Raw genomic sequence first — 11,980 nt, forward strand, 5'->3', positions numbered from 1 at the left:
AATGGAGAAATTTCTTTAGGAATCTCTTACTAACGCTTTTGATAATGGAGCATCGACAAGACAAAGCTTTTCAAGTATAAAATCTTTAGGAAAAACTGAGTTAAAAAATTCTTATAAGCTTAGTTATGGTTTCTGAAAAATTGTCTCTATTTAAGAATTGTATGTTAAGCTTTTTTATAGAGACGAACTTTTTATTATGCAAGGCATAATCATTAATGTTATGCTACTGAGAAGTATTTTAATATAATCTCATCTCATTGCACTCTTTTATATTGGCTATATGTTCAAAGTTTTGCTGGTTGGAGATTCTAGTCCATCCAAACACAAAAAAATGATCATTTTTCTTTCTAAATATCAGTCTATTTTTTTACATGTAATAAAATGAAGAAATAAAACCCAAAAACATAGCAATTGGATGATTATAAAAAATGAAAGTAGTAAAGATTAAAAGAGCTTGGGAAATGATTCTTTTCTTGAAGCTTGTCAATTAATGGACCCATTGGCTTTCTTACATAAAACCTAAAACTGATGCTTTTAATTCTTCTTCTTTTTCCTTTCTTTTTCCAGCTATAAGTTCATGAAATTTGCTTGTTTGACTGAATATATTTATGCAACATGCCAACTTTGAATTTTTTGTTGTTAAACAAAGTTTCCATTATTTTTTTGGTTTTATGTAGAAACCAATGATAATAAAGTACCCTTATATCGTTTGAACCGTTGTCAGCATATTCTTCTCAACTTTGACAAAATTGTAAATAAACACATTGAAGTTCGAACCAGCTGTTTTTTTAGTGAATCTCCGATAAGTTAAGTGATATTTAAATTTTGCATATTTAATTCGTAAGATAATGATAACAAAAGAAGGTGGACCTGACCTTTCTTCTTATAGAAAATTTCCTTTTTAAAACTATTAATAAAATAAAATAAATAAAACCCCTCCACCCCATATGCAACCTAATAAAAAAAATGAAGAATGACGACCCAAATGACGAAAACCACAATTCCTATTTTATTCATTAGGTAACCAATTTCTTAATGCAAAAGCACATCAATCATTCACAATTGGACTGTTATAAAGTAACTTTTATTGGCATCCAAAATAAAATAAAGTTGATGGGAATTTTCATTCATTTTTAAAACCAAAGAGGCAAACCCACTTTATTTTTTTTCTCTTTTTTCCTCGTACACTCCTCGCAGGTTTTATCATAGATATTTAAAAAGAAAAAAAAAATGCAATCCATTCGAGGGAGAGACATGAGATACCACCGTATATATTTAATTTAGTCGTCTGCATGGTGTAAAAGTAAATCCAAGAGCCAAGATATTGTAGCCGTACTTGGCTTTTAACACTTTTTTAAAGTCATTTTCCTCGTAAAACTGACAAGGGTTGGGCGGATTTAACGCTTTACACCCATAAACCCTTTTCGTCTCTTTCTCACTTCTTTCCCTCGCAAGTGTCATCTTTTAAAGCAATAGGAGAGGGGTGGGGGTCTGTGAGATGATCAGTCCCTCTCGTCATTATAGCCATGTCTGGTTTTGGTTAGAGCCAAGTGATTCTAAGGACAACAAATTGACGCTGACCATTCATCACCATCCTGTTATATTTCCAAGATAATAAATCAGTTGTCATACAATACTCTCTTTTGATTCCAAGCTCTCATTTAGAGGTCAAACAAGGAGAAATCATGCTGCAAGTACTGCATTACAACGTGCTAATAAAAGATGGCAAACTCAACTTAAATACTTCAATTTTATATAGCAAGTGGAAGTGGGGTACAACAATGAAGCCAACCGTATAGGGCGGCATATAACTTGCATTAAAGACGATAGAAAAAGATTAGCAGTTTCTGTTCTGTCAGAACCCGGAATTTATATAGTTCAACGTTTTTCGTCGGTTTGTTAGTTTGACCGATGCCCAACAACTCCAAGAGAGTCAGAAGTTTCCCTCTTCTTCCAATGATTTTCCTTGTGATTTTCCGAGAAAGTTGTAGAGGGAAAAGAAGGGGGAATTTTAAAAATGAGCATCTTGAAGCATTGATCTTTTACATACTTACAAAGCCAACAAGGAGAAAACAGAAATATATATTTTAATTAGCGGAGACATTTTTATGGCTACTTTTTAAGTTAGGAGGGTCTCATGAGTGAGTGGAACCCATTTTTCTGCAGCCAAGTTTGGGAAGAAGGTCTAATCTGCGATGGGAATCCTGATGATGCTGCAGAATTTCCAAACATTTGGTGAGGACCTGATTGCCATTGTTGTTCACTAATGGATAGTAAAAGATCGCTCCCTATTCGGCCTCCATTGCTGCTGCTTGGAAAATGAATCTATTAAGTCACAAAAATATAACAATTTAGTTAGTAGCTGGAGGCTTTCGTGGTATAAATACATCCCAAATCAAGCAATTACAAATTATATGAACTGAATCATAAACTTCAAACCTGATAAGATGATGGAGGAATGTGAAACACATTGTTATCTCCAGGTCTCCTGAACTGTCCATATCTTTGCATTTCATTAGACTTAATCGATGCTGGAGATTGGATATGAGTTTGGCTCAACAGCTGCATTGTTTCTGCCTCACTATATCCATCCGATCTTCCATGAGTAGCACCATCGCTTCTACAAGGCTCCTGCTGCAGATTTACCTGGTAACACAATCAACAATGAGCAAAATCAATCACTGCTAAAGCAAAGCACAAGTATAGATCTCCCATTTTTGATCAGGATTTAAACAATACCAACCTTAGACCTAAATCCCCTATATTGCCAATCAGCTTCAGGTGGCAGACCATGCTGATCGCCCATAGCAATTTGCCTATCACCATCTAACTCTAGATTCGTTTGCTTCGAGGTTGAATTCCCTAAGCTCAAATCAAGGTTGTGATCTCCAGCATTACCCGAAGTTTCTAAACAACACAATAACTTGGGATGAATCTTTTGAAGGGGCGGTGAATGATATTTTTTATATATCCTAAACGAGCAAATTTACTTACCTGCACAGTTAAGCTCATTGTCGTATATGCTGGGATCAAAGTTAGTGACAGAATCTTTACCATTGCACTTAATTGCTGCTCTGTCATAAGCCCTACAAAACAAAGGTACCAGAGAAATCAATAACCTACCAATCTCACCAGATATTAATCAAAATCAAAATACATGGAAAACACGAACCTCGCAGCTTCAATCTCTGTGTCAAACAAGCCTAAATAAACGTACCTGTAAAAACAAAGAGTGGGCAGTGAAGACAATTGGGAGCTGAGAAATTGAAATGAAGAAGGGAAAGAAACAATAAATGTTACTTTTTGCCTAATAATTGGCCCATTCTAGCTTCCCATCGGCCACATTTGTGTAAGGTGACTCCTCTATATTTGGAGCTTCCTCGAGGAAATCCGGTGCTTTGTCGGCGAAGTACGTGCACAAATTCTTCCTTGGTTAGGTTACACATCTGTTAAAACAACAAAAAGAATCTTCCCTTTTGTGAACGATGTGATTTACGTGTCTCCAGACCAACAAAATATAAAGCCAGAAATAAAAAAAAAAAGAAAAAGAAAGAAACTTTACAAGATAAAGATAGAACCACTCAAAGATAAGATGAACTATGCAATGTTTTCATCTCTCTCTCTCTCTCTCTCTCTCTCTCTCTCTCAGAGTCTCACCTGCTTCAAGTCATCTTCATAATCTTCAATACTAAAATTTATGTCGGCTTCAACTCCCCGGAACTTGATTGCTGCCCTATCGTATGCACTGCCACAAACAATGAAGGAAAACTTTCTTAAAACTTCTATTTGTTTTTCTTTTTGCCTTTAAAAAACAGAAAAAAAGGTTAAAACTTGAGGACTTACCGAGCAGCTGCATGTGCTGTGTCGAATCCACCTATATATATAATCAAAGCCGATGCTAAGAAAAAGACCCATCTTATCTAACTCACAAAACATTAAATTGCAAAAACAAAATCTGTCTCAAAATGTTTTTTTTTTTAAAGAAAAAGTAGCCATACCTAAGTAAACTTGCTTTCCACAATCCCTGTACGTTAAATGACAAACCCAAAGAAAAAAAAATGTTTAAATTCTGATTGGCTCGAGGGAAAAAAAACAAGAAAATTCAAAGCTTTGTTAGAAAAAAAAACAGAAATTAACAAACCAGATATGAGACTCCCATCTGCCAGTTCTTCTATAAAAGGTAACTCCTCTATATTGAGAGCTTCTTGACCTGGGTCCTCTCCTGCTTTTCTTCATGGGCTGAGAAACTTCAACAGATTTAGCATGGGGGAGAGGCTCCGATTGACAGAATTTGACACCAACCCAGTGAGCCCGAGGGAACCCTGGTCCACTTCCGACACAGTTGGCCCCCATTTCCGGGTCTTGATCCAGCGGGAAAAACTGACGGGTCACTGGAGCCGGGACACTGTTCTCCGTGAAAACTTCTTCACCAGGCACCGGGAACCCAAAAATCATCTTGTTGCTTCGCTTCTTTAAAGCTGCTTTAACCCTCTCTCCCTCTTCTTCTTCCGATCCATCCTCCACCACCACAGCTGACGAGCTCGAATTCGAAACGGACCCGACCCGTTTACCCTTATCTTCATCTCCATCTACAGAAGTTTTCTGTGATGAACACCCCTCGGATTCATCGTCTCTAGGTTGCTGATAAGGAGAGTCATTAAGATCCCACATTTTCCCGTCTCTCTTTTCACAACTTCCCCTACTTATAATCTTGACGAAACTTGATATGTATCCTTCAAAAGAGAACAACTTAAAAATTCACGATCACCATCTTCTCTTAGAAGTAATCAAAAAGAACAAGAAAAAAACCAGAGATTTCAGAGAGAGAGAGAGAGAGGAGAGAAAGAGCTAAAAACTCTCTCTTTAATCTCTCTTTCTCTTTATATATAAAGGTAGAACAAATAAATGAGTAATAAAAGAAAAAGAAAACCTAGGAGAGTTGTGAGTTAGCTAAAAGGTAGTATAGCTAGGAAGGCAAGGGAGAGGTGAGGTTAGCTTAAGTTAGAACATCTTCTATAAACCTGACTGCCCAATACAGCATAGACGAGGCCAGTTTGAGCTAAGCATCCACAATCTCCTTTATTAGTAGTTTTCTTTTCTTTTTTTTTTTTTCTTCTCTCTCTTAGCTTTTGTTTTTCTTTTTTTGTACTTTTACTTTCTCTGATAAATGAATGAATGAATGAAATTTGTTTTTGTTTCTAAATAAGTTCAATCTTTCTTTTCAGGCTCTGTTTTTAAAAACTAATATTGAAAAAATCAATGAAATTTGGTGATTAGAGTAGAAGAAGAAGTTGTAAATTTTTAAATCCTTTGGTTTAAACCTAAAAAAGGTAAATTTCGTTGGTTTTATTTAAATTTAGAAATTAGCATAAAACAAAAGCAAAGTCTAAATATGTTGTTATATTCAGAACAGAGGAATAGCAACCGGATTAGTCAAATAGTTCCATATGCTTTGACAAATCTAGTTTTTACTTTTTACCATAAAAAAATATATAAGAATGGTTAAAAAGAAAAAGGGAAAGTTAAAAAAATAAAAAAAAAAGGTGAAGTAGAAGAAAAGGAAGGAGCGTTTGGAAACATAAAAGGAAATGAGAATAATGTTAGGAAAAGGAAAAACTTTCCAGAAAAGTCCCATCCAAGAGTACGGGAAGAGGCCCATCTTTCCTTCTTTCCTTCCATTATCTCACCAATGGATTGCCCCTCCTATTTTCTTTTTACCCTTTTCTCCTTGGTCACTCGCTTACCTTTTGCGCGTCTTTTCTACTTCCTCTTCCCCTTCGCTTCTCTTTTCTTTTTCTGTTTTTACCAACGCTTGTCCTTTACTTACAAATGGAAGTGAAAAATGCTTTCGCTAGGGTTAATGACTAATGGAAGGGAGTGAAATTTTGATGCAAACATGGTCACATCCTTTGCTCGAGATTTATTAGTATGTCGGTATTTTACCAATATTTTTATTTGATTGAACATCGGTAAATATCATTTTCAATCATTTTTGGAGAGAACTTCTTACCTTTTATTTTAATAAAATTGTTGCATTCTTATTTTTATAGTTAAAATTAATATTTTTAATGATTTATTATTAATTTTCTATAAAATGCATTTTAACATTTTTCAATGAATAAATTGAATTAATTTAATAAGAGTGATTCAAACCAATATAATAAGATAAAAGGCCTAGCAATATCATATCTTTTGGTGTAAAGCATCAGGAAGATTAAGTACTTTTATTAATGCCACTATAATTTTATCATTGTTAGTTTAGCAAAAATATTTCAAAACTGAAAATGTCTATGTAGATTGGTAATACCTTATTCAAAGATGAATCCATTAAATAAGTCTTAAGCAAAATACTAACTCTAGCTCAACCAATTCCAAAATTATTGTAGCTTTAATTTCATACATTTAAAGTGAATTCTCTCACTAAACATGTTATTCCTACATAGAAAAAACTAAGCTGCATAATGATAACTCAATATACATACGATTTTATACTCAAAGAAACGTTCCTAAAAAACATATTTGTCCTCACTCAATGCACCAAATAAAAAAGGATGAATGACCTTTTAATAAGTCATTAGTGTTGGAGTGTGCCCAAAGATCAATCATGTGATGATTGTAATAACATACTTTTACATAATTTATTAATAAAGGCATTCCCATTATTGTTTTCGGTACTTATTTATGTGGTTAAATAAACTGTATAATGATAATATCAAAAGAATGATGTGATCATGCTTAAATGTCCTCAGTCAAGTATTATTGTAATACCCCTCACCCGACCTGATCATCGAGTTTGAGTTGTAGGATGCTATATTTGTTGCTAGAGCAACTTTAAATTTTTTTACAACATTCAACAAATCACATAAGCAAACAAGTGTCATCCACATTCTAAATATGCGTCACAATCATTTCTAGGTCCCATACGAGCTTACAAAAGCTCTTTTGTTAACCCGAGCATGAATTAAGACTAAATTATAAGATTTTAAACTTCTCGGATCAACGATGCGACTTCACAATCTCTACGTCGTGACACCGCCAACTCAGTAAGTCACATCGCGACTTTATGCATATCGACATCTTGACGTCACTCACTTTTAACCCACGTTGTGATGTTCAAAGTTGGTGGTCGTGACAAGGCCCCTATTTTTGGCAAAAATATCATTTCGTTCCAATTTAATAATCTATAACATAACCTAAATGATTCATACATCCTTTTTACAATAAAAAAATTAGTTTCATACCATTTCATATCAATAAGATCACATAGCCATTTCAATCAAGCATTGAATATGTCAATTACGAAAAAATCATCTAATGAGTTCCAACTCACCTTTACACCTAAATATACCAATTCTAATTTATTTATAAACTTATTATACCTTACCTACATCACTTTTCAATCCTTAAAAATTCATGCAAATTATTGATCACCCTCTTTAATAACATCAAACATAGCTAAACATGCATCATCTAAGTCATTTATTAACTTAACATCCAAAATCAAGCATCAACTTAGTCACATGGCAAACTAGCAAATGTAAACACAAACATTACTAAAACCATTTTCTTGGTACATACATTATGTTCACAATTCAAGTGACATATTGGTCCTATATACATGCCACAACACTTTAACAAAAAATAAGTATAACTCTATCGATTTGATGATAGTGTGAGTTTCTTTTCGATTCGACTTGGAAGTTTTGTAAGGTGACGATCTACAAGGTAGAGGAAACAACTAAGTTAAGCATTAAGAATGCTTAGTAAGTTCAAATGAAAGATACTATACTTTCCTTAATATTATGCAAGTACAAATGCAACCTTAATTTGGTATATTGTTGTTTAGTACAAGGCTTTCAAACAACACCAATACGAGTTTTTAACATTGTCTAAGATCATCAATAGTACATGTGACATAAGCATATCAATTTACAATACTTTTCATGTTAATTACAATAGCATTCTCAATCCACAATTCACAATTTCATATCAAGCATACATGATTACTAACACAATTCACAAATACCTTTCTTCTTTATCAATTATATAAATGCATCTAATTACAATCAAATCCATTTAATGACAATTCAATTTGATTACTAATTCCATTCCATCCTCTTTTCAAATTTCCAATTTCATTTATAATGTTTCTCCTAGTGAACTATAGTAAAATAAACTCGAATACATGTGTAACACCCCTTACCCAAGTCCGAAGCTGGGATTGGGCACGAGGTATTACTTGACTTAAACACATGCATACAATCATTTCTGAGTCATAAAAGCTAGATCAAATTTAAAACTTTTCACTCTTAATCTAGAAATTCTTAATATAGGCCTACAAGGCCCAAATCACACTTTAGAAACGATCCAAGATTAATCCGAACACCTTTGAAAACTTTGAAAATTGTCACTTGAAACAGGGGCACACGTTTGTATGGCCATTTTGACCTGGCTGTGCTGAAGGCCCGTGTGGTTCACACGGCCTAAGCATAAGGGGACATGCTCGTGTCGCTAACCCGTGTGAATTTAATTCCAAATTCGAACCTACAGGGGTTTTCACACGGTCGGGCACACGCCCATGTCTATATCCCGTGTCCCTCACACAGCCATGACACGCCCGTGTCGCAGCCCATGTGTAAAAACCTTGACATTCTGTTTCTGACGTCAGTAACCAATTAGGGCACACGGTCAAGGCACACGCCTGTGGCTAGAGGCTGTGTTCTCCACACGGTTGAGACACACGGTTTTGTTCACCACACGGCTGAGACACACAGTCGTGTCTCTGCCCATGTGTTTACTACCATACATACTGACTTGCAATTTCAAGGTGCAAGGTCACACGGCCAGATAACACGCCCATAGGGCTGACTGTGTGTCGTACACGGCTAGACACACGCCCGTCTGTCTACCCGTGTGGACAGAAATAAGGCTATCTACCAAGCCTTTTTGCCACCCTTACTTACACTAACTTATACCACATTATTATTACCAATTCCATGCATTAACATAAGGCCAATTCAACCACAACATGATAATTAAAAATAACCCTCATTACACTATAACAATCCAAGCATGCACTTATTCATTCATGCAATTTGCCCATCCATGAAACATCATCAATTGCATATCATAGATAAATATTAGCCATAATTTGTGGCCTTATACAAAATGAAGGGTTTCATCCCAAGCCAACACATTCGGCCAAATAACAAAGACACAAAACTCAAAAGACAAAGTCTTATACATGCCATATTCAAAATGAAAGAACTAACTATACCAAGCTTCAAATGATAGTGTGAACGAGGCCTTTGACAGTATCTGATCCACAGGCTAATTTGGCGGCACTACAAGGAAAATGAAAGGAAAAGAGGTAAGCATAAAGCTTAGTAAGTCGCATGTAAATAATGAAATAACTACGAGTTACCATAAGGGATCATACTCCCAATATAATTCAATTTGCACGCGAAAGTTAGGATTTATAAATATTAATTGTTCATAGTCATCTCTCAGCAAGTATACAACGTTGATTGAATTCACATTTCATACTTCATGTAAAATACACAGATGGTCATAAGCATAACGTACTCACTTTCCTTCTTTACTAAACATACAATGTAAATAAAGCTCGTATTTCGAAATTCTCATTTAGGTACCTGTACCACTCACCACATGGTCATAAGTTCTCTCATTTCGATATAAATCATAAATCTTTCGTTGAACCATTTAGAATACTACAGGATATTCATTAGCCCTAAACATGGGATAAGATGCCGACGCCATGTCCCAGACATGGTCTTACACTGGCTAGCACATCAAAGTCGATGCCATGTCCTAGATAGGTCTTACATTGACTTTTATATATCAAGGCCGATGTCGTGTCCCAGATAGGTCTTACATTGACACACAACAAGCTGACACCATGTCCCAAACAGGTCTTACACTAGCTTGTATATCTCGAGGCCGATGCATGTCCCAGACATGTCTTACATTGGCCGGTATATCTCGAGGACAATGCATATCCTAGACATGTCTTACACTGGCTCTTAATATGTGGTCGATGCATGTCCCAGACATGTCTTACACTAGCATACATATCACCCAATGTCATGCCATGAATATCCAAATCTATTCCTAATGTTCAACCAGAAGTCTTCATTATATAAATTCTCATTCACAACGCAATTCAATAATTCATACCATACTAATCGTACAATACATGATAATATTGAATGAGGGTTGTTTACGTACAACTTACCTCAATATACAAAAGTAGGTGACTAGGTCGAGTTATTCAACTAGCTTAGTTTTCCCCTAGTCTAAGTCCGGATTGCGTCTTTCTTGATCTAAAACAAAAAATTTCACTAATTTAATCACCATAATAATTAATACACTCCAAAATTCACACTTTGGCAAAAAAACCATTTTGCCCTTAGTCTTCACAATATTTACGATTTTGCCCTTAGGCTCGTAAATAGGTTTCAATCAAATCTTCACACTAACCAAGCCTAGTCGAACCTATTTCATGCTTATAGAAACTCATAATTTCACACATTTCACACAAATACCACCTATTTTACATATAACACCCCTAACCCGTATCCGTCGCCAGATTAGGGTTACGAGGCATTACTTATCCAACACAGCTTGAGAGTGTTAAACATTAATATATGGCCGAATATAACTTTAATGCCATATATAAATAATGCACATTTTATCGTGCTACTATGAATCATTTAATGAGCACAAAATGTAACTCATAGTACAACACATTTGCATGCTAAATGTTATACATAATTAACACTCACGTAATCAAGCATACATGCTCATACCAAAGGTAAATATATTCATTTTACTATGACAATTCAATTTAAAAACATCAACTTAACATTTCTTTTTACTAACCAAAAGGAAATAATTTCAATTATTAGATATATGTATATACACAAGAACCATACTAATCCATCACTTAATACATGCCATAAAACACTTATAAAATAATTTAGTAACATAGCCGGATATTCATTATGCTTAACATTACTCCTTTACCGAATCATATAATAACATAACAAACATATATTCTTTGTATTAATTTATTAACTTAAACTAATTCATAATACCAATTGTGCGTTCCAAGTAAACCAAAATTTAAGACACAATCGAAATATACAAGTATGTACATATATCCAATATGGAAAGCTTTCCACAATGATCAACCATAATCTATTTATATCATTACTGTAAAACCGTGAGCATATACCAAGTAAACTATATATATAACATACATATTACTAACTAATGCATTACATTTTATAACTCAATAACATCCATCATTCATCCCATTACCAAACACAATATCAAGTACCATAACATATATATATATATATACCTTGAGCTAACATATTTGCATATAACATCAATATATTATGTGCCAAAAATATATATCTATGCAAGTGTCGAATCATAGGGTTGATTATGACCATCTTATAGATTTTCATCATATATCCAAATACACAAGTACATTATAAACAATTTCCAAACCAATTCATCTTACAAATTATACTTCTCAACAATAAGTCATTAACCAAATATATATATATGTCCAAAACTCAAAACTTACATACCATATAACAAACATATCAAAATAATCTCCTACCATGTTCGAACTTAACCTAATATCATTTAACCCCAATTCACATAATAACACCTTAATCAAACTTAACAACCAATTTTACATATATATTTATCTATGCATGTACCATAGCCGAATCCACCAAACATGTACATCCAAAATCACCAACCATTTTCAAAGCATATAACACATATAAACATGACTAAAGTTTCATATAATCACTTAACATATTAGCCATTTCGCATGGCTTAATATGTACACAACTTCAAACTTAACTAAACATGACCTAGCTTATACATGCCATAAAATCAAGTTCAAACTTATAATGTACCAAAAACGATCGATAGTGTG

At 34.2% G+C, this 11,980-nt stretch overlaps 1 protein-coding gene across 2 annotated transcripts; it reads right to left on the reverse strand.

Moving 5' to 3' along the window:
* Positions 1-1,731: 1,731 nt before the first annotated feature.
* On the reverse strand, positions 1,732-5,367 carry LOC108470648 (floral homeotic protein APETALA 2). 2 transcript variants are annotated; one of them, XM_017772026.2, is made up of 11 exons: positions 5,022-5,367; positions 4,142-4,733; positions 3,999-4,024; positions 3,844-3,874; positions 3,658-3,745; positions 3,301-3,446; positions 3,173-3,217; positions 2,995-3,086; positions 2,744-2,907; positions 2,440-2,646; positions 1,732-2,325 (listed from the first exon to the last, which is right to left on the reverse strand). In XM_017772026.2, the coding sequence occupies exons 1-11, from the start codon at positions 5,065-5,067 to the stop codon at positions 2,125-2,127; spliced, it is 1,638 nt and encodes a 545-aa protein (XP_017627515.1). In that variant the 5' UTR covers positions 5,068-5,367; the 3' UTR covers positions 1,732-2,124. The 2 variants fall into 2 exon arrangements, with proteins under 2 accessions (XP_017627515.1, XP_017627516.1); XM_017772027.2 differs by having other exon boundaries at positions 4,931-5,364.
* Positions 5,368-11,980: the final 6,613 nt, after the last annotated feature.

This window comes from Gossypium arboreum, chromosome 11, assembly GCF_025698485.1.
Source record: "Gossypium arboreum isolate Shixiya-1 chromosome 11, ASM2569848v2, whole genome shotgun sequence".
Lineage (NCBI taxonomy): Eukaryota > Viridiplantae > Streptophyta > Magnoliopsida > Malvales > Malvaceae > Gossypium > Gossypium arboreum.

What these genes read in the sequence shown, in the direction of transcription:
- LOC108470648 (XM_017772026.2), bottom strand. Translation starts at nt 5,067, where the DNA reads ATGCTTAGCTCAAACTGGCCTCGTCTATGCTGTATTGGGCAGTCAG. An exon ending in ATGAAGATGACTTGAAGCAG is followed by an intron (nt 3,447 to 3,657) that starts GTGAGACTCTGA and finishes TTGTTTTAACAG; the next exon opens with ATGTGTAACCTAACCAAGGA. An exon ending in GGCCAATTATTAGGCAAAAA is followed by an intron (nt 3,218 to 3,300) that starts GTAACATTTATT and finishes TTGTTTTTACAG; the next exon opens with GTACGTTTATTTAGGCTTGT.